The sequence below is a fragment of the Emydura macquarii genome, unplaced genomic scaffold (genome assembly GCF_026122565.2).
Source record: "Emydura macquarii macquarii isolate MOO-44397 ecotype Brisbane River unplaced genomic scaffold, CSIRO-AGI_Emac_v2 contig_1363, whole genome shotgun sequence".
Classification (NCBI taxonomy): Eukaryota; Metazoa; Chordata; order Testudines; family Chelidae; genus Emydura; species Emydura macquarii.
Window position 1 is genome coordinate 23,376,370 of NW_027131500.1, and position 22,670 is coordinate 23,399,039.

General features: G+C 40.2%; 1 protein-coding gene across 2 annotated transcripts in view; it reads right to left on the bottom strand.

The window, feature by feature from the left end:
* The window catches only part of ARHGAP10 (Rho GTPase activating protein 10), a 209,350-nt gene extending 187,312 nt beyond the window's left edge, over positions 1 to 22,038 (bottom strand). For both annotated transcript variants that reach the window (XM_067551928.1, XM_067551929.1), the window contains exon 1: positions 21,130 to 22,038. In XM_067551928.1, coding sequence (XP_067408029.1) covers positions 21,130 to 21,283 — 154 coding nt within the window. In that variant the 5' untranslated portion in view covers positions 21,284 to 22,038. The remainder of the gene's footprint in view (positions 1 to 21,129) is intronic.
* Positions 22,039 to 22,670: the final 632 nt, after the last annotated feature.

A 22,670-nucleotide genomic window follows, 5' to 3' on the forward strand; every position in this document is an offset into this window, starting at 1 on the left:
AAATATGCAAAGCTGCAACTGAAAACATGCATTTGCCTGCAACAGACACTTTAAAGGTGAGAGTTAGCACATTGATCCAACCTAAGAGTACAGAATGAGAACGTGATTCAGGGTAAAGAGTATTAGCACGTCTGACAGGCAAAATTCCACTACAGACCAGAGTGGCTGGGATCTTTATGGGAGATGGATCCCAGCTCTACCTGTGACACAATCAGTTCACCTCCCCAAGTGGAGAGAATGAATGGCACCATGGCAGGCAGGTCACCTGGCTCAAACAGACCTCTGGAGGTAGATTAGAGAGGCCCATGAAAACCAGAAGGCAGAGGGAAAAGGAGGCCCTGGGTCCTCTCTGGAGGGAAAAGCCAGACTCCATGAAGCCGTGGATAATAAGGGCAAGGCTGCAAGGAGAGACTGAGCAAAGTAGGCTGAAGAGTGTTTGAAACTGGAGAAGGCAGACTCTCAGAAGGGATGGGCTGGGTCCTGTTTGAGACTGGGATGACAACTCTGTGTGCTTACTAAGGACAGTGGTCCCTAGAAGGGATGGTATTCTGGAGAGACCAGGCTGAAACGCCAGGATGCCTATGCAGGAGACAATATCACTAGTATAGAGAACAAGCTGGCTGAAGGAAAAACCTCAGCTAGAAGTTTTATTTTCCTTTTGAACTTTATATCAATAAACAAGACCCAAGAAAGGGCTTTTGTGGGGTTACTGACAAAGGGAAACTGAGGCAGCAACAAGTGTGAGGTCATACCAGAAATGTGGCACTGCAACACCAGGGTTATATGATGCATCCTCAGACATATAGAAGAGGAAAAAAAAAACATCTATAATTTAGAAGCCATTAATAGGAAGTACTGGAACAGAAGTTCTGTTATAATTAATACCCACAGGCTTCCTTTGCTTCAGCCACAATAAGCAAACCATACTTTCATAACCGAGATATATGGAAGTGGTATACATGTTTCAGACATTGGAAATTATGTATTTGAAGAAATCAGCCTTGTGAAGCCATTTCCCCAGTAACTGGAGAAAGGATTGCTTTGGGCAGGAGCTACCTGAAGTGAATGCCAAATCTGTACGCCAGGATTTTTAAATTGCTGTGGGTTTTTTTGGTTTTTTCTTGTAGAATTTTCATGTAAAGACATTTCCCCACTTGTGTGACTGCAGTCTTTTTGGACCAAGGAAAAGAACTATTCACTTCGTTTTTTCAGCTGTCAAGACCCCCAGACAGCAAACACAGTTAAGTGCCAAGCAATCAGATATGAGCATGTCATCTTCACCATGAAAGAACAATCTTGAATTTATACACGGTGCCCTATACACAGGCACCAAAAAGTTCTGTAGCTCTCCACAACACAAATAGAAACCAAGAATTGAGAAGAGTGAATTTTTTAAAAATTTACTCTTAACTACAGACATTCACTGGGAAACTGTTTTTAAAAAGTTATTCCACAGAAAAAGTACATAATTACAGAAACTTCAGTTCACAATGTCACACAAAACCTGGCTTGTGCACAGTTTAAAGGACACGTTGGAAAATCTGTTGGAAAAGAAAAGAAAAATGATGGTGCAAAGCCATTCAAAGTCTTAAACACGAAGGAGAATTTTACAGTCAATAAGCACTTGTTGGAACATGGACTATTACAGTAAAGTTAAGATTCAGTAATCTAGCCTCAACTAAAATAAGATCATACACACAGTAGTAAAAAGCTCTTCCCCACAAAGCAATGGTTTTAAAAAACTGGATATAAAGCAAAACTCAGAAATTTTATATAAATTTGGGAAGGCATCCTGCCTACACTTTTAATATTAGAACAAATATTGTTAAACAAATTGCTTGGGAAATGCTGAATTCATGCTGCAATACCACATTAAGAATTAGTTTTTAGTTAGGTAAAATTGCATAAAATTGTGAGACGCTGAATATTTGTTGTCTTCTGGCAATCACATAGAGATTATTTTTTACATAGAGATTATACAAATATCTGTACAATGGAAATAATAGCTATGCTTTCTATTGACAGATTCAGGCAAGGCGTGTATGTAGAACAGATACGGTACTAAAATAAATTGCTGAGGGATGTGGCAATGAACAAGTAAACAGAAGCAATTATTAATCTAATGCAACAGTCAGTTAACGCTGCGATAAATAAAATTTAAGCCACACCCAACAATCCAATTTCAAATCCTGACGTATAACTCATAACAACATGATTTGGGGACCTGACCCAATAGCCTATATTCATATGAAGCCCACAGTAATGCTCATATGAATAAATACTGCAGGATCGGGTTGGGGGGAGGGGGTGGGAAGGTATGGACAGACAGAGGCTGGGGAAAACAAAAACACAGAGGGTCACATACACTCTGCCCTTTCCATCAGGCTCTGATCTCTTCTGCTCTCTGGTTCTGTGACATTTAAACAGGAGAGATACACAGCCTGGGGTTATATTATCTTTTTGACAGAGCCCTTGCTTCCTCCCCCAAAAGGCATCTGTGGAAAGGGGGACTCTGAATGAGCAACTCCAGTGAACCTTGGTGCCAGGTGCTAGAACCCCCAGCACAGGCTTTCCACACAGATAGATGGCTCTAGGCTCCCAAACTTCATGGGAGGGAGTCCTCTGGCATTTTCCAGGGGGATCTCATGCAGAAGGGACAATAATGCTCCAGATGGCAGGGGGTGAGAAATCACCATCTCCTTTCTAGGAATCAGGTCAGATACAAAGAATCATGGGAAAAGGTCCAGTACCGTCCTGCCGTTATCACTACTCCTCATATTGATCTGAAGTGGATCAACATGATATGGAGTAGGTTTATTTATAGGGATTTCTATGGTTCTTATCACTACTTTTAAAACCAGCCCATAACACAAATTTAAAGTCATATTTAAATTAGTATTGCAGACAAGCAGTTCATTCCTTAAGTCACAGGAAGCTATAGTGAGACTTGCACATTTTGAAGCAGTTCTACATAAAATGTGAATGAGTTACTCCCTACCATAGAGGACTAGTCCATGCTTAATGAACCAACTCTAGATATACCACATCCTTTGATTTGATATGGACTTCCCTGTCTCCTTATCTGTGCCTCAATAGACTAAGTGATGACTAAATAAGGAACTCCCGGCTTTTGCAACAGATCTGACAAGTCCCATTCACTTTAAAAACTGCCTTAAAATGAATCCCACAGGCAAAATCCCTTCATCCCAGCAAGACTGAGGCGGGCCACAATGCTGCAGAATTTTTGTGCGAGGCTAGGGTGGGTGAAGCTATGAAAGAGAATTATTCTCCATGCTGGCTCTCTGCAGTCACGTGAAAGGGAGGTTGGGGACAGGATAGGTCAGGAGTGGATCAACCAGCCAAATCGACTTGTGGAGCACAGATACCACAGTGGTGAGCACCACAATGACAGGACTGTCAGGCTTCAAATTTTTTGGGTGGGCATACAAAACAATGTTTTGGTCATCCCACATCAATAACAGATTTTTGTTCACTGAAATCATACTACTATGCACAGGGCCAGCCTGGAAACTTTGGACAGCAATAACAAGGCAATTCTTTGGCGCACGACCAAATTTGAACAGACTAAAGTGGGGGGAAGGGAAAATAGGAAAATCACTCCTGCAGAGATTGCAGTTTGCTCTGGCATTGTACAAAAGTTAAGGATTTAGGGAGAAGTGATCATCTTCCTCTTGGAATGCATTTGTAACGTGTTCCAGTGTAACAAACAATTATTTTATCTCATTCATTTAAACTGTTACTGTTTGAGAGCCCTGCCTACACCAAAATGGTTTGTCATTTGTGTGACAGCCGCTCAGGTGGTGTTGGTCAAACACGAAACTGTAACTTTGCCCAGAAAACCAGAAGCGAAGAGACAGGAATCTAAAATCTGTCTTCAACCTAAAAGATTTTACAGGGCAGAGTATTCTAATGCAATGAGTATGAGAAGACAGGATTGCCTAATTACTAACTCCGACTCTGATAGACTTGCTGTGTGACCCTGGGTAAGTTACTCACTTTTGTTGGGTCTCATTTCACCCATCTGTAAGATCGATCTAATAGTTAACCTACTGCATAGGATGCTGAGAGATTTAATCAGTATCAAGAATGGCAGGTAATAACATTACTTTAGCATTTCTTTATGAAAAATCAATAAAAATCAGACAAAAAAAATCAGACATTTTGGATAATGTACTTGATGCAGAACATTACTACTACAAATGGGCCAAACAAAATTATCAAGAATTTAAAATGGGTGTGAGACAAGGCAAATCCTGGCTCAATGTTTACATTAAAAAGTTTTCACTGGTCATTTTTTGTTGCCATTTCAGGCTGGCAGTTACTTCCAATGGGTTTATATGGGCATAACAGTCATTTCCTGGACAGGTTTACTTAAATACCCAAAACACCCGCAAGCTGTATATTTCTTTATTACAGATCAAAATGGGAATTGAGAGAAATTCCTTCCTTAGTTCACCCCATTAATACGAAATAATAGAACATGCCAAACCACTGACTACTAAAACCCCCAAAATAGTTAGGCACAACAGGGTAGGTAAAGAACTAAAAAAGAGTGCAGTAACTCTAAATTTCCTCGTTTCTGCCCATTAGTTTGCTATGTCTGTAGCATCCAAACAGACAAAAATAGGTTACTAGGCAACTAAATGGTAAGAAATTCAATGATGATAAATACAAAATAATGCACATTGAAAAACATAATCCTATCTATACATGCAAAATGATGGGGTCTAAATTAGTTGTTACCACTCAAGAAATAGATTTTGGAGTCATACTGGAGTCACTCTGAAAACATCCGCTCAATGTCCAGCGGCAGTCAAAAAAGCTAACAATGTTAGCAACCATTAGGAAAGGGATAGATAATAAAACAGTAAATATCATAATGGTACTATATAAATCTATGGTATGCCCACATCTTGACTACTGTATGCAGTTCTGGTCACCCCCATCTCAAAAAAGATGTATTAGAAATGGAAAATGTATAGAGTAGGGCAACAAAAATGATTACGGGTATGGAACAGCTTCCATATGAAGCGAGACTAAAAAAGACTGGGACAATTCAGCTTGGAAAAGAGACAACTGGGGGGGGGAGGAGGATGGATGATATGACAGAGGTCTATATAAAGTCCTGAATTGTGAACATAAAGTGAATAAGAAAGTACTATTGACCACTTCACATAACACAAGAACCAGGGATCACTCAAGGAAATTAATAGGCAACCAGTTTAAAAATAAACAAAAGAAAGTACTTCTTCATGTAATGCACAGTCAACCTGTGGAACTCATTGCCAGGGAACGCTGTGAAGGCCAAAACTAAAACTGGATTAAAAAAAGAATTAGATACATTCATGGAGGATAGGTCCATCAATGGCTATTAACCAAGATGACCAGGGATGCAGCCTCTTGCTCTGGGTGTCCCTAGGCTTCTGACTATCAGATGCTGGGACTAGACAACAAGAGATGGATCACTTGATGATTGCCCTGTTCTGTTCATTTCCTTTGAAGCATCTGGCATTGGCCACTGTCTGAAGACAGAATATTGGGTTAGATGGACGGTGGATGTGACCCAGCATGGCCATTCTAATGTTCCATTGTTATGTTCCTAAGTAATTAGAACAACAACTACACTTCATACTTCTGTGCCACGAAGGTTCTCAAAAGCACTGAACAACCTCACTATAAACCCCAGAGGCAAGGACCATCATCCCTGTTTTACAGTCAGGAATAATGTAACAATAAAGAGATGGAAACTATGCAATGCCTTCTTTGATAGTTGCTCAATCATTTTGCATTTAATCCTTCTCAGAGCACGTCAAAACCATATAGTATAAGAAGCTGATAACTGCAAAAATCTTGTCTAAGCTAGTGTTCACCGGTAGTAGCAATGTAGGGAAGCTGCACTGTTATTAGCAATAGTGATTTTTCAAAGAAAAACTTAGACTTGTAGACCAGGCCTCACAGAGAGCAGAATACATTTCTGATGAATGAGAAACAATGAGTGGAAGATGGGAGGAAGCCAAGGAAAAATAGGGGGGAGGGAGGAAAGGTATGTTAAAAAAAACCAAAAGTGTCAATAGATCAAAGAAGATGGGGAAGAGCTAGAGAGAATAAGAACACAGAAGATAGCTAAATGGAAAGATGGAGTGAACTGCAATGGGACAAGCAAAAGTGACGTGAGGAAAGAGGGATTCCCAACCACCACCCAGCAGAAGGAAGAGTTCCTGTGTCGCTTCTGCCCCACAAAAAAAAAACAAAAACAGGTTGGAAGCCACTGAGTTACTGTCAACTGTTTTCAAAGTAAATTCCATAATGGCTCCACCTTAGTTCCTATACTTATCACTTCTGGAATTCAAACCAGTTCCACCCATCCAGTGACTCAAATTGAAATCTAAACAGCTGTTCATATCTCTCTCAACTAATACACTAATAATAGTTTTCAGGAAGCAGCATTCCAATGAGAGCAACACTGAATAATCTCATGACATGAGGCCAACTCCTGACCATTAACAAAATATTAATTTTCCATAAAGAAAGAACTAAGACAAATGTGTCTATGATGCAGACTGGCTTCCATACACCAAATTCTGGAACTCTCTAACTCTGAAAGTAATTAGAACCTTTAACCCTACTTATTTATTTTCAAACATGAGCCTTTAAGTGGGCAAAATATTTCTTCCAAGTGACTTTCTAGGTCCTGAATGAACGAATCCCCCCCCGCCCCCCACACACACATACACACAAAGCACCAGCAAGTTATATTTAAGGCACACACTAACAGGAAAGTTCACACAAACAGCTTTGTTTATATAAGGATAGGAATGAAAACATCGTGAGGAGGATTGGGATTGCGGGGTGGTGGGTACTCAAGGGCTGGATATAGTTACCTAAATTTCATTTACAGAAATTTCTGCTATGTAGCCACATTTTATTTAACTTAATAAAGTAATAAACAAAAGTAATCTATTCCAATTTTCTTGTTCCAACCAAACCAAGACTAAATCCTCAAACTGGTTGCTCTTGAAGTTATTCAGACTTCTTTGAGGACATTATATTTCCAGTGTAAAGTAGCAGAAAAGGAGAAATTCTTTGAAACAAGCCATTTTCCTTGCAAATCCTCCCAATAATTAAACTCACACACACAAAAATCAAAGAGGGAGAGAAAAAGATAAAAACAGGATATCTTCTCTAAGCAATGGTTCTCAACCAGGGTATGTGTACCCCTGGGAGTACGCAGAGATCTTCCAGGGAGTACATCAGTTCATCTAGATATTTGCCTAGTTTTACAACAGACTACATAAAAAGCACTAACGAAGCCAAGTACAAACTAAAATTTCATATAGACAATGACTTTATACAGCTCTATATACTATACATTGAAATGTAAGTACAATATTTATATTCCAATCAATTAATTTAATATTATATGGTAAAAATGAGAAAGTAAGCAATTTTTCAGTAATCATTTGTTCTGACACTTTTGTATTTTTCTAATTTTGTAAGCAAGTAGTTTTTAAGTGAGGTGAAACTTGGGGTCGCAAGACAAATCAGACTCCTGGAAGGCGTACTGTAGTCTGGAAAGGTTGAGAACCACAGCTCTAAGCAACACTATCTCTAAATACACATGGTATTTTTATGTTTTCCATGAGGCTGAAGTGTGTCTTACAATAAATGTATCTAGGCTTATAGTAAGAAGTTAGTGTGCCCTAATTTTTCCTCTCGAATCACTGATGAATATTCCCCATAAGAAAATTCATTGCACTGTCTGCAATAAGTAATAGCAAAAAGCCAAACACTGCTGACAGTAGTTTCCACTCCAAATACTCAGCATAGAAAATGCAATACAGCTGCTCTGTGAACTCAGAGCAGTTTTCTCCAAGCTAGGATATCTAAAACCTCTCTGGTATGAGAATAAAGTTTTCTCCCTTCAGATTCTATTTTTAGCTCATTTCTTTGGGAGGGGAATGTGTTCCACTTTATAATGTTATGGTTTAATTCAAATGCTGAATGTAGAGGTAATCTGAAGTGAAAAATAACGGAATGGTCTTGGAGGACTAGCATTGCACAAGAAGTTATAAATAGTCGATGGATAAAGGTTCCAAGTACACAGTGACCTTCTACTGAGCCCTTCTCTATGGCTACATCTATACTACGAGATAGGGGTGTGATTCCCCTGCTCATGTACACATACTTGCGCTAGCTCTCATTGAGTAGCGTGAACAGCAGCATAGCTCTAGGATGGCAGTGGAGGCATGAGTGAGCCATGCTGAGTAGAGATTCACCTGAAACCTATGGATATATACTCGGTAGGGCTCAGCTGTGCATCAGCTGACATTACTGTGTTATCCCAGCTACGCTGCTATTTACACTAGTGTTAGTTCAATGAGAACTAGCGAGACTAAATGTACATGAGCAGAGGAATCATACCCCTTCAGCTCATAGTGCAGACTTGGCGTACAGCACTCACCTATTCGAAGTACTTCACAAACATTAATCCTCACGATATGCATAAGAGGAAGCTAACAGTTTCATGGAAGTGGAAGGTAATGGAGGAAGAAAGGTGAAGGGAGTTGTCCAAAGCCACACATCAAGTCATTCATAGATTCTAAGGGCAAAAGGGACCACTGTGATCATCTAGTAAGGCTGACCTACTGCGTAACACAGGCCGTAGAACTGCCCCAAATAATTCCTGTGTGAACTAGAGCATATCTTTTAGAAAAATATTAACAGAGCCAGGATTAGAATTCCAAATATCAACTCCCAAACCTGCAGTGTCTTAGCATAAAGTCCTGCTAAACTGGGTTCTGATATCCTACGAAACTCACCTTTTATTGTGAAGTATCAAGCTTAGTTTCTGACCTGCATTTGTGCGGTGACATTTATAACACAACTATTAAAGTGAGATTATAAAACTGACTTTAGACATTAATTTTTCAAAAGTGTTCTGACCATGCTTATCTAAGGTTGTGGAGCACGTGCTCGTTTAACAATTCCTTGGGGAGACCTGTATGAAGGAGGACCTTGCTGCAGCGACGGAAAGAGCCACTGCTTGTGTATGATTCTGGAGAAACATCTAGTTTGTGAAAAGGACATAAGAAGAAGCAACAGCAGCAGCTAGATAGAGTTCCCAGGATTCTGGAATGAAACTTGTAGTCCCTCTCTTCTGAATAATCACAACCAATCCAAATGCTGTTCTCACTATCGCCAGTTTTACTGGTAATCGCCAGCACCAGCCCGCCCAAAAACAAGGGACTAAGATCAGTTCTCAGAAATGTGTTCGTCATACTATGCAATACTGTACTAGTGCTAAACATAACGCCAGTTAACTGTATGGCATCTAATGCTGTGAAGAGATCTTTAACAAGTGTCAGAGATCCAAAAGCACATTGATCCCTTCATAATTTCCCTCCTTTCCTAAACACTTAGGGAAAAAAATGCTTATTTTTCAAAAGAAAAAACATCGTTCTGTTTAAAAAAAAAAAGCTATCTACTGTTACAAGTAACATTCAAAATTACTACCATAACTGAGAAATCGGAGGAAAAAACTGTTTCTTGTTTTTCAGTTTGTTAGTTTGAGTATATGTGCTATCAAATGCAAATGTTTTCTTTTATTTGTGTGGTGTTTCACAAAGCAACAACAAACTGATTTTTTTTAAAAAGGAAACAAATCACAAACTGACAGGATGACTTAAAGGTGTAATATCTGAAACAGGAGTTATAAATTACTAGATTTCAAGTCAAAGGTGTTCTTTTAAGACCTGTTCTAATGCATATTATAAGCGATACTCTATAAGATTCACATTCATAAGCAGTGATTTACAAATCTAAAGTTTGGCAAACATGATGCTAAACTCTAAAACAAATGTTTTCTCTATGCACAAGGCACTTTACTGTGATGTGACAGCTTACACAAAACTAAAAACACTTTCAATGATTACTTAAATCTGTAGTCCTTTGAAATTATACAGAATCTTATTCATGCAGCCTAATGTTGGGTTTGACTGAAGGTTTAAATACATTATTATACGGTTTTAATTTTAATTTTGGTAGCTCCTCTAGCTCCATCATATTTTTCTGTAAACACTATAATAGACCCAGATAATGTTTTCTGTTTAAGCAACTTTTACCTGGCAAAGAAGAAGTCACTCTACTTACAATAGTATTTACAGCCCAAATAAAAGGGTTTTTCTAAAAGATATTACTAAAAATCACGTGCACTTTACTAGTTAGCATCTACTCAGCACCCTGGAAAATGTAAAGCTCTATTATTATTGCATGCTCTCTGTGATTAGGATAGCTTACACAAGAATCAACGTGAGCAAATTGGAGGAAAGTCTTTAAAAATCTCTAAATTATAATGGTCTCAACTTTTACTTTACAAAATAAAAATTTAAAAAAAGAGAATATTACAATTGTAAGGAAATGCACAGATAAGGGGGAAAGAGGTGGAGGAGAAAAGTAACATATGTCCTATAAGACATACATGAAATACATTGAGCTTGCATCTAAATAGATTTGGTTATGGTATAAAAAAAATTGTGTTTCCCACTTAACTGTATGCATTTTTCCTCAATGCTATAAAATGTTTCTAATGCAGTTTTAATATGCAAGTTCAGAATGTCTAATAGCAATAGCAATAAAAAAGTGAAAGATAGAAGTTATCTTGTATTTTGGCACAAGGCCTAGTACAATATTTTATAAATGAAGAGACCTCAGAGGGAATATGTATTAAAGATTACTTCAATTACTGACACAAACTGGTGGTTACAAAGAGACTGTGTGAAGTGGAGCCCATAATTTTAACAATGTACTGAATTTAGTAGTTTCTGTGATTGATACATGTATCTTGTTTTCCTAGGGGGATCTAGAGGTATTCAGTGAAGCAACTTTACACATTGCTATTAGAAAAGATGTACTATGGCATGTAATGCTACCCAAGTAGTTTTATTTCTGGGTGCATGAATGTGGAATTGGCTATGAAACAGGAATTAACAGCTATTCAGATTGTATAAGGTTTAATAGGAATTTAAAATAATTTTAAGACGTTTTTAATTACAGGGAGTTGATTTTAGGGAAAAAGATTTAAAGGGACTGGGGGAGAGGTGTGGAAGCATGAGAAAAGAACTATGATAATAATATCTAGCACTGCTGTTTGCTAAAGGCTGGGAAGGGCCGACAGGATGGATTGCTTGATGATTATTACCTGTTCTATTCATTCCCTCTGAAGCACCTGGCTTTGGCCACTGTCAGAAGACTGGACTAGATGGACCATTGGTCTGACCCAATATGGCCCATTCTTATGCTCTTATATATTTTTCAGTGGATCTCAAAATGCCTCACAATTTTTTATGTATTTATCCTCACAATACACAGAGAAGGCAGGGAAGTACTATTTATCCCTATTCTACAAATGAGGAACTGAGGCACAAAGAAGCTAAGGATTGCATAAGACATTATTGTACTGTCATACTACTGTATAGCAGGAAAGTTTGGAAGTGGAGTAATTATTCTGGAAGAAGAGTCTCCACATGGGGGAGTTATACCATAGCTATAGTGGAATAATTATTCCATTATAGCTATGCCTGTCAATTTTCCCAGTAGACAAGCATAGAAAGCATACTATGCACATTTGTACTTGTTATTTTAAAAAGTCAAACATTCCAATTGTATTGTTTTATTTTCAAATCATACCAAATTACATCTTTAAAAACAAACATGCTTTGAAACTACAAACTGTTCATGTGGTTTAATCAATTGCTAACTCAGCCACCTCACAGTTAAAGAGCAGTGCCCCACTGCTAAAAACTAGGGCTTGAAAAGTTTATCCTACTTCCCTTGTTACAATGCAGCATGTTTCTTCAATTATTTACAAGTTAATCTTTTTAAAAACCAGGCTTTTCCTAACAATTCACTCTTTCATTGTAATCTTGGCTGCAGCACATCAATTTAAAAAAAGACTTTTGTTCTATCACAAATGTTTTAAGTGTTCAAATATCTTTAACACTATTGCAGCATACAACTAGTGTGCAGCTAGCTTTTCCCCACAATCACTGAAAATTCAAAATTACAGAATGGAACCAAAAGAAAAATAAGGCTATTTCTTGTGGGTCTCTTCTTGGGAAGGGATGCACTTGGACTCAAGTCACTCACATTTTTAGGTTCAAAGAAACAGCTTTAGCTCTTTGTAGGGCTGCAGTGAGAAAATTTCAACAAGAACCTGAGCTTCTTCTCCATGCATTTTATTCCTTATTTATAAACAGTGTGCATGCAATTTAAAAACCATAGGGAACAGACTGGTTTTAAAATTACAGAATACTTTTTAGCAGCATGCTAGCTCCTGGCATATTTTTGTTCAGGACACCATTACAATTTCTGCTACCAAAATTCCTATTAATTATATTCCTTTTATAAACCTTTGAGGTATGAAAGCCCTATTCAGACATTTACGCCTTGCAAAGTAACCAGTTTACCTTGCTAGTTTAAACTAGGATTTTCTCCTCCAGGATGGACAATACCAATAATCCCATCAAACCTTCAGTACACACAGGGGTGTAGTACTTGATTCCAGCTACAACTTTTTGTTTTGTTTTTAAATCCAAGACTTGGGCCTACCAAGGAAAACAAATCAAACCTAATAGGAAAATCAAAACTTGAAGCTCCTAATGAGCCAATGATCCCCATCTGTGCTACTCTTCCAAGGAAGACAGTCCATATTGTACAATCCCAGGTTGAAGACTAACTTTAGGCAGGTGCACTTAGCGAAGAGTGTGGGAGACAGAAATATTGAGAAAAATACTTTATTTTATTTAAAGGGTCCTTGAATCTCCCCACCCACCGCTCTTTGCAGGTAGCTTTTCCTCCTCCTACTTCTCTACCACAAGCATAAACAACTGGCAAGAACTCCCCAATTCATCATAAAGCCATTGCAGGCATATAGCTCTCAAGGTTGGAATATTTTTCCCTGTTGTTCTATCGTGAGACAAGGAAATATAGAAAGGAGAGCAAAGAGTTAGCTGGCTACTGGAATAGACAAGATACATTCTTGCAAGAGAACAAAGATAGCAGGACCCTGTCTGCACAAGTAGGCAAGGAAAAAGAACTTGCACCAATCCAGTCATACAATTTGCTTTTCAAAAACTCTAGAGCACACAATTTTCTGAAGCAAGAACTTGAGTAACCACATGCCTTATCTCAGCTCTCCTTTAAAGGACTTCAACTCTACTTCCTCTTTCCAATTCCAATACAGCAGGAGGACCCCAATGAACTTCTGAATGTGCATTCTTACACTCACTGAAAGATTCTACTTCCGATCAGAGTTGCAGTGACCAGGCCGCTCTCTCAAAATGTTGCATACACCTGAGAAATGTTAGTACAAATTCACTGTGTTTTTTTACCATCACTAGACTATTGTCATAAAACGGTCTTTGTAAATCTTATTTGGAAATTCAGAGAAGTCATGTAAGAGAAATTCCACCACCACACTCCCAAGATTTAAAACCAAAAGAAAATCCCATCACATATAAACAAGTGCCAGTCATACGAAGTACTCTGTAAAGCCACAAACTAGTGTCCCAAAAGTATTAAGCATGGTAATAACATTCCCATGCATTATGTTGCATCTTCACTCGATATTTTTTGAACATTTTACGTATTGATTAATTTTAAAATTAATGTTTTAAACAAAGCACAAAAGACCAAATGTAAGACAAGTAATGTTAAGATGTACATTACCAATATGAATTACTTGTTTTTCCATCATATCCTTTTAAGAAAACAAGCAAATGAGCAGAAATCATTTTAATTTTATATTTTTTCAAATAAGTAGCACCAAAAACAATGGGCCTTTTTGTTTTTAAATAAAATTCAGCATAATTCCCTAACAAATTCACAGAACAGGCTTTTGTAGTTGTTCCCAGCACACTTCCAGAAAAAAGTTTGCAGCAATGGATTAAGAGGGAAGTTACAAATACAGGCTCCAATCCTGCAAACACCAATACTCACGCTTAATTGTGGCTATGTACACACTGACAACGGCAAATTCACCACCATCAGAACCATTTTTCCAGTTTGAGCGAGCAGCAAAGACATGCTCAATCGATCTGGAAGTCGATCTAATAAAACCACCTCCAAAAAAAGCATAGCACTGCATTGACAGGAATGCATTTCCCCTCGGCACAGCAGAGACATCATGCTAAAGGGACATTACAAAGTCGACGGAAGTTATGCAAGCTGCTCTGTGTAGCTTGAGTAACTCCCATCAACTGCCGCCAAATTTTGCCAGCAGTAGGCCTGCCCTCTGTGTACCAGAAAATTCCTAGTGAGTTCAATGACATTAATAATGTATGGGAAGTTAAGCATGGGGTTGTTTGCAGGACCCAAAGAGGTGGGAAACAGGAATATCCAGAGGCACTGGGGGAATAGAATACAGAGCTCTGGGTTCTAGGTCACCAATTCAGGTCAGTAGTGATCATACATTTGTTACCACAGGTAGCTTGGGAAAAGCAAGCTGGTATTCTCATTCTAATTATTAATACACATCACAAAGTTGATACCACACTGGTGACAGTCTCAGCAGAAAAGCCAAGGACAAAACAGGCAAAGACTTAACTATTCTACCTTTCCCTCAAGAGAAGTCAGAAGCAAGGAAGCATGGAGAGCTTGCACTGCTCTTGCCTGGGCTACACCGTTCAGGTGAATTCTAGGATGTCAAGCTCCTGGGCCATCAGCCTGCCAAATTATACCAGCACTACATTCACTGGGCCGGATTCCTGTATCTTGTATACCCATTTAGGCCTGTGCAATGGGGATATAAAACACTACCAAATCACAATGGTATTTTATTATTTTTATTACCGTAGTGTTTCAGGCTATGTACAAACTGACAGCAGCAAACTCGCCACTGTCAGATTGATTTTTCCGGTTCGAATGAGCAGCAATGAAGACACGCTCAATCGATCCAGAAGTCGATCTATTAAAGCCACCTCCAAGAAAAGCATAGTGCTGCGTCAACAGGAATGTGTTTCCCTTCGGCACAGCACAGTGGAGACGGCACACTAAAGGGAAGTTACAAAGTCGACGGGAGTTACACAAGCTACTCTGTGCCAGCAGCGTAGACCTGCCCTCAAAGCCCTTATTTGTGGAGCCCCATTATTCTATACTCTGTACAAACACAGAACAACAAGACAGTCTCTGGCCTAAAGATTTTACTATCTATTACTTTAGCCCCACTTTGCACTGGTATGACTATACAAGGTACAAGGCAGTGGAGAACAGGGCCCAGAACAAAGTAATGGATTAAAAACCCAAAGGTCTCGTTCTTAACCAGCCCATGGGCATGGTCAGTCACTTAAAAAAGACTCTAGGAGTTTTTGCCCTCTGTCACTTTCCTTGAGTGCTCTGGTTCAGGAACCAAAATAACCATACCAGTATGAGGCACCTTTATACAGGCATAACTATGTCCACACTACAGCTTTTACCAATTTAGCTATGTTGGCAAAAATGCATCCCTCTAACCAACAGTTATACCAGTCCCAGTTCTAAGTGTAAGCCACCCCCAGATAAAGCATGCTTTCTATTTTGTCTCCCTTTCTAAAACCAATAAAGCTCACAGGGAAAAAAAAGCCACTTTATTACAGAACATGAAGTCCTGTTGCAGTGAGCTAGAAACTCCTTGCAGTGTTTTGTGCTCTAGTCTCTAAGGTGTGTGACATGCCCATTTGAACAACAACTCACACAAAAGCAGAAAGTCAACATCTTTTGGGAGGTAGAATTTTCCTGCCTGAGGCTCCACAGCAGTTCTAGTTTAACTCTCAGTTTAGTTTCAAGCTGGGGATTCAAGCAGGCTTCAGGACAGATACATCCTTCTTTGCAGCTTCTGTTATATTCTGCCGAACTTAAATCTATAAGCTTTTTTTCCTCTCTTTTTTTTTTTTTTTTTTAAACAAAAGGCTAGACAGACAGAATTGTGAATGAAGCCTACCAAATGTGATTTACCCAACAACCACTTTGAGAAATGTGAACTACCCCACTCACTTCAATTGACTCTGAAGCCTAATAATGACATTAACCAGAGTTTCAAATACTGTAGGTAAAAATTCTCAATTACAAGTAAGAATTGGTCAAGTGCACACACAAAATGGTCAAAAGACAGAATTAGCTGTGGTCCTAGAAGTGCCTGCATCCTTCCCACAACCACAACCACCACCACCACCACCAAAGGACGGCAAATGCAACAACAACTTTATAAAATAACTGAACTAAGATAAAGACCATCACTCCAGAATAGGAAATCAAGTGAGATTATGAAGGATCTAATGTGGGTAGCCCCAACTGAAGACTCGTTGAGGGAAGCTAGGCTACATTAGTATGGACATGTCCAACAGAGACCTGCAAGTTACATTGATAGGAGGTAGCCCTTGCAATGATCATGTACTGATAACCAAGGGAGTGGCCAAAGACTTGGTACATGGACCATAATATCAGCAGACTTTAGAGAGACCAATTTGCGTGACAGCCAGGCATACAATCATGAGTTTTGGAAAAACACTATAAAAAGTTGCCGTCCTCAAATACAGAAGTTGCAAGAAAGAAGACTAAAACGGCGACTAATTAAATATTATACACTATCCTTGATTTTCGGGCAAATCTCCCCTTGATGTTAGGGAAAAATGTGCAGAAGAGAGAAGTTAGGATACAGCCCTAATTTTGTAATCCCAGCTCAGACCATATTTAAAAGCTGTAATATGGCCCTCTCTAAAGAATTAGCTTGACGTTTCTATCATAGAGCAATACCATCCCCTTTACATGAAGATGAATACATTCAGCCCCACCCAAAATAAGGCAAAGACTTGCAGACTACTTTCTTATACAAAATCAACTTTTTCCATTAGCAGGGAAGTTATGCTATTAGTATGTTAATTAAAAGGAAAACTGAGAGTGGCTGCTACTGGATAAAAAGCAGCCAAAGTCTGTGCTCTCCATGTAATTCTTTCTTAAAGTCAGATCAGGTATAGTCCAAAATTACAAAACCTAAGATTAACAGAAATGTCATTGCCCCCCCCCCTTTTTTTTTTTAATTCCATTTAAAATAAAGCAAGTAAACATTCTCTGGCAGCATTTAGCAGCTAATACTATAGCCTTGTGCCAATGCACAGGGATGCAAGTGCAAAACGGACTAGTTATTCTCCATTTTGCAACCTTAGAGAACTTCATAATGTAAACCAATAACATATGACTCTTACTGAAGAGTAAAGTCTATCAGTTTAAGTAATCTAGAATATTACCCGTAACAAAGAAAGGCTTTCCCATTTCTTTTTTAAATAGAAAAAGCAAATGTGCTAAGAACCAATATGAGATGTTTTCTTTGAAACTTTTATTGAACACCCATTTACATTACAGAAGTTACATAATTCTCAGACTGAATACTTTACGCCATTACATAATTACAAATTAATTCCGTTGTAACTATTTAAACTGGCAATAACGCCAAAGTTTTTGGGAGCTAATACACGTTATACAATCCTACTAGTGCAAGCCACTGAGCCACAAGTTTAGCTGCCTCTCACAAGGAAAGCCTTAAAAAAAAAAAACTGGTGTAGATCAAGAGTCACGTGACTTTTCTCAACTGTTAATCTGAATGCAAGTTATGTTGGGGCCTTATGTAGGCTATAACCATTTACGTTGTTCAAGAGCTTTAAACATACTTTTCAAATGTAAATTTTATCTCAGATTAAGGATTCATTTACTTACTGAGTGCATTTTCATTCAGTATTTCTCACAACCACATTGGCTACCTCTATTTAGAAATGATTCTTTTAAAAACAAACTTTACATCCTAAATGGTTGGAGACTCTTGATAAATAACAATAGACATTTCTATTATAAATGTGTGTGCTATTTCATACATTTTAACAGCGAACACCAAAAAAGTCAACTTACTATTTATTACTATATATAACAAATATGGAAAAAGGGAAGTGTAATAAAACAGATCAGTGAATGGCTAAAACCTCTATTTGTTTGTTTGTTCATTCGTTCTTTCTTTCCAGTCTCTGGTTTCAAGAAATAACACCTCAATGATGTAAAGTTTTAGAGAGGAAACACAAGAAAACTTCAAGTCAGAACTGTTCACTTTTCAGATTCATGAAAGAATTAGAACTTGGAGTAAAAAGCAACATTAAAAGTCTGGCTCATACTGAAAACTAAAAACTTTACAGTTAAGACTGCAGCCTTACCAACTAAAGCTGGTTTATTTGTTGGTAATGTACTTGTATACCAATAACATTAACTCTGCAACTTTTACTTATAAACAAGTTTGAACTGGGGGGAAAACACTGCCCAGTATAATTGAACAGGAGAGAATAAAGAAGACAAGAAAGGGAACCACAACAAAATTAGTGTCTTGATCCTAAAAGGCAATGACAATACTGACAGCAACACATACTGTCAATAAGAGTGGTATGCGCTTACTATCTCTCAGGATGTGGCCCAACGTATACAATGTCAGAGTCATTTACAATGCTGTCTGTTAAGCAGGAAGTGGGACTTATTAAATGACATGGGCTTCACTCACATTCAGCAGGAGATGGAGAGTTTCTTCAAGTTTCTTGTAACCTGTTGCTTGTTCGTCTTTTCCCTTTTTTCCCCCCAGTAAAGGAAAGCTCTGTATTTAGCATAAATGATGAGGCTACAAATATGATGCTGCCAGTGCTGACATGAGAGAAATGATTTTGAATAACCCAATTTACAGAACAACATTTAACATGCCTGAAGTTGTATTTACCACTAAATAATTTCCCATCCAAAACCAAAATCTAAATGGTTAAAAGTACTTCAGTCTAAAAAAAACCCCGATATTGATGATCTTATTTTAATTTATTCTTCTTAAACTGAAGATCAACAACTACTTAATTCTAAGTGTCACCCTGAAGGAAATGTCTATGGAACACCCATAAATACTGGAGGCAAAAGGCTGACAAAAAGCTGAAACAGCTATCATAAGGTCATAAAACCACAATCACAAGAGGCAAAGTCACAATGCACCTAAATTTCTTTCCTTGAGATATAAAAACAATGGCGTCCACCACCCAATTCCAAACATCTCTACTCAGAAGAGTTAATAGGATGAAATGTCAACACACAGTAGGCACAATTTCTAATGGTCCAATACAAGGTATTACCCTCACTCACCTTGTCTCTCTAATATCCTGGGACCAAGATGGCTACAGCTACACTGCATGGCTTTCATTCAAAGCATTTTCAGTAGCTTTAGCACTCCTTAAAATTTATGTAAGTTTTTCATACAAAGTTTCATGTGGATAGACTAAGACCAGAAATGGAAGCTTTGGGAAAGATTCAGAAAATTCTGTCCAGCTGTTTGGAGGAATCCACACACTCTTCTTAGTAGAGATGTTTGGAATTGGGTGGTGGGTGCTATTGTTTTTATGTCTCTAGGAAAGAAATTTAGGTGCATTGTGACTTTGCCTCTTGTGATTGTGGGTTTTATGACCTTATGATAGCTGTCCACACAAAGTGGGAAAAGAACCATTTTTCAAAAATTTAGGAACATTGTAGAAATGTTTACTTCACACTTCAGTTTTAAAAAGCTGTTTGGATTTCAAATCTATGTGATTTCGACATGCATGCATGTATGTAATCTCCAAAAGAACACATTACTTTGTTAAATGCAGAAAACATATTGACCAACAAATAAAGAGAGATGAACCAGCCAAAAGGGCACAGCCCATGCTATCTCCTTTACCCACTTAAATAAATACCAAGCAGAGATATACCTGTTCTTCTCTATACTAGTACTTGAGTAAAATGAGATATCAGAAAAATCTTCAACTCCAGAACCCTCCCCTGATCCAGACAGTTATTTTGTCCCATGAATAATCCGATAAATTCCCACCCAATTTACATGAAAGGTGACATCTTGTAGCCTGCTGGGCCCTGCTATCTGCATTTTCAAATTTTACATGCTCTCAAAGGAGCAGTGTCATGTAGGGAACATAATCGCAGCATATGTGAAAATCAAAGTGAAATAAATACATTTGTTTGTTTAAATTATCACTGGATTCAGATAAGCATTTATGAACCACACTGGCCTATTTGAATTTAAAATTTAAGAAGTTATGTTAATGCAACACTAGAGACAAGAATGTAAATACACAACTGTCATGCCACTCAGATTTAGGGTTACCACAAAAACCAGGCCATCTTTGTGCATTTAAAACCACAACCATGACGTTTCATCAACTAGATTTATAGTTACTGTGACCACACACCCTGTCTTTGTTTCAGGATGGATAATACACAGGCAAATGCAGTGGTGGTACTTGAAGTAAGTGGCATTGATTTGTGTATATTTATATAGTGTCCAAAGCGTGCTGTGGGCTTTAGAGATGTAGAATTAGACAAAGGCCTGTGCCAGAAAATCGCAAAGATGCAACTGTTGTTACAAAAAGTTCTGTTATAGGGAGTTGTTGCCAGCAGCAGGCTTGTTATCACTTTCCCACGATCACAAGGGCAGGAAGGTAGCTGCTTCCTCAAGCTGTATGAGGAGAGTTCTCACTTAAAGAGGAAAGGAGGTGGGGAAAATGAATTAATTTCAGCCCACAGCAAAAATCTTTCCTCACACGAAGCGCAAGAACTTTAAAAACTGCACGAGGCAGGCTCCTCTCTCCCCACCGAGGGCGACTTGGTGCCTCTTGCAAATACCACTATCGCTCTGCGCGCCTCAGCCGTCAGGAAACCCTGGCTTTGTGCAAGGCACACCGCCATCTGCCCTCTCAGCCCAGGCAAGTCAGTCGCTTACTTTGCAGCATCTGCGGGCGGCAGAGGAGAGCAGAGCAGAGCAGAGCAGCAGCTCCAACCCAGGGTGACAGCGAGGGCAACCCAAAGCCTGCAGGGCAGGAAACCTCCCTTGCTCTGCACAAGGAGGCTCTCCGCAAGACTCTCCTTGATGCAGTGCCGACAACCCTGCCGCAAATACCGTGCCCGGCCCCTGCAAAGCACCGGTCTGATCATCATCATTGCAAGGAAAAGGGGCTGCGTGGCTCCCACGCGGCACGCGCCGCTCACTCCCCTCACCCCTGCCGCTCTCTGCCCACTCACTTTTGGTTGCAGCGATGAGGTTCTTCCCGTCCTTGAGCAGCTCCTTGATGAACTTGTTGGTTTTCTCCAGCTCAGCCTCGTGGGCTCTGACCCTCTCCCTGAACCAGGGGTTATCCAGGTAGCAATCGCTGAACTCCAAGGGTTGCAGTCCCATGGCGGCTGCGGCTACAGCGGAGCTCAACTCCTTGCAAATCCCTCTTCACCAGCCAGCCGCAGCAGACACTACGGAGCAGGGCCCGGGGCGGGGGGCCTCCCAGCGATTCCCGAGGTGCACAGGCAGCGCGGCACCCCCGGCATGGGGGGCGGACCCCGAGGCCAGCAGCCGCCTGGGGGGGCTCTTGCAACAAAGGGGGAGCAGCGCGGCGGCTACTCCGAGAGCTTCATCAGCGCTCGGCAGCGGCCAGGGGAGCCTCCCTGCCGGCGTGAGAGCAGCGGGGAGGACGACAGCCGGGTCGGAGACGCGCTGCCCAGCTCCCGGCAGCCTCAGCCACAAGCAGCCGCCTCAGCGGCATGCCAGCCCCGCCCGGCGGCCGGCCCCGAGATCCCGCCCCGCTCCCAGCTCCACCCTGCCCACACACACACCCTCCCCCCGCTCCCTTGGCTCGGGCAGGCTGAGCTGAGCGAGCTCCTTCCCTGCTCCACCCGCTGGCCCCGGCCGCCCTCCCCGCTGCTCGGAGCTGCCCTGGGTGCGCTCCCCAGTGCTAACGGCCTGGGTGCGTGTTCCTAGCAGCTCGTGGCTGAGGGGGAGGCGGGAGACTTGCCAGGAAGGGGTGGGTGTTGGTGGTGTTGTTGCAGCAGCTCCTGCCCCCAGGGTGCGGCTCTACAGCGTGCTGGGGCTTCTGCTCCTCAGGACGTGCCCTGCCTCCCCAGCGCTGAGCCTGGAGCCGGCTGAGCTTGTATCCCCGCTGGCCCCTTGCCAGTATGGCCCCTGCCAGAACTAGTGGCAGGTTGCCGCACTTCCCCTGCAGGCTGATTTCCAGTGGGAGGGCCTCCGCTCGCTCACTGATACCAAAACGTAACTGAACTCCCGCCTCAGATTTGCCCAGGTGCGCAGCCTACATCTGCGTGTGCATGTATGTACACAGTACATAGGGGTACAGGGTGCTGAGACTGGCCTTCAGGTTTTCGCTGCGGGGTGCCTTGTGTTTCTTCATCTTAGAAATACAAATAGGGCAACCAGCTAGCAAGTGTGAAAAATCAGAAGACTTTTTTGGGGGTGGGGGGCGTTAGTTGCATATATAAGACAAATCCTTAATATTGGCACAGACCCACTAATAGCTGGACATCTGGTCACTCTAAATATAAGGGAGTTTGTGGCAGAGGTATGGGGAGTCCCAATCTGTTATTGGATTGGTTAATGTGATGTGTGGGTATCAAAGTTTGTTCAGGAAGATTCCCCTAGCTGGACATTTCTCTGCTTTTCAGGGATTTTTGCACTGAAACAACTTGAATGCTAAATTAATCAAGGTTTTGGTGATGGGATATACTTTGGTGATACAAACCACAAAATGCATTTTATATCTTCACATTTATTCCTTTCA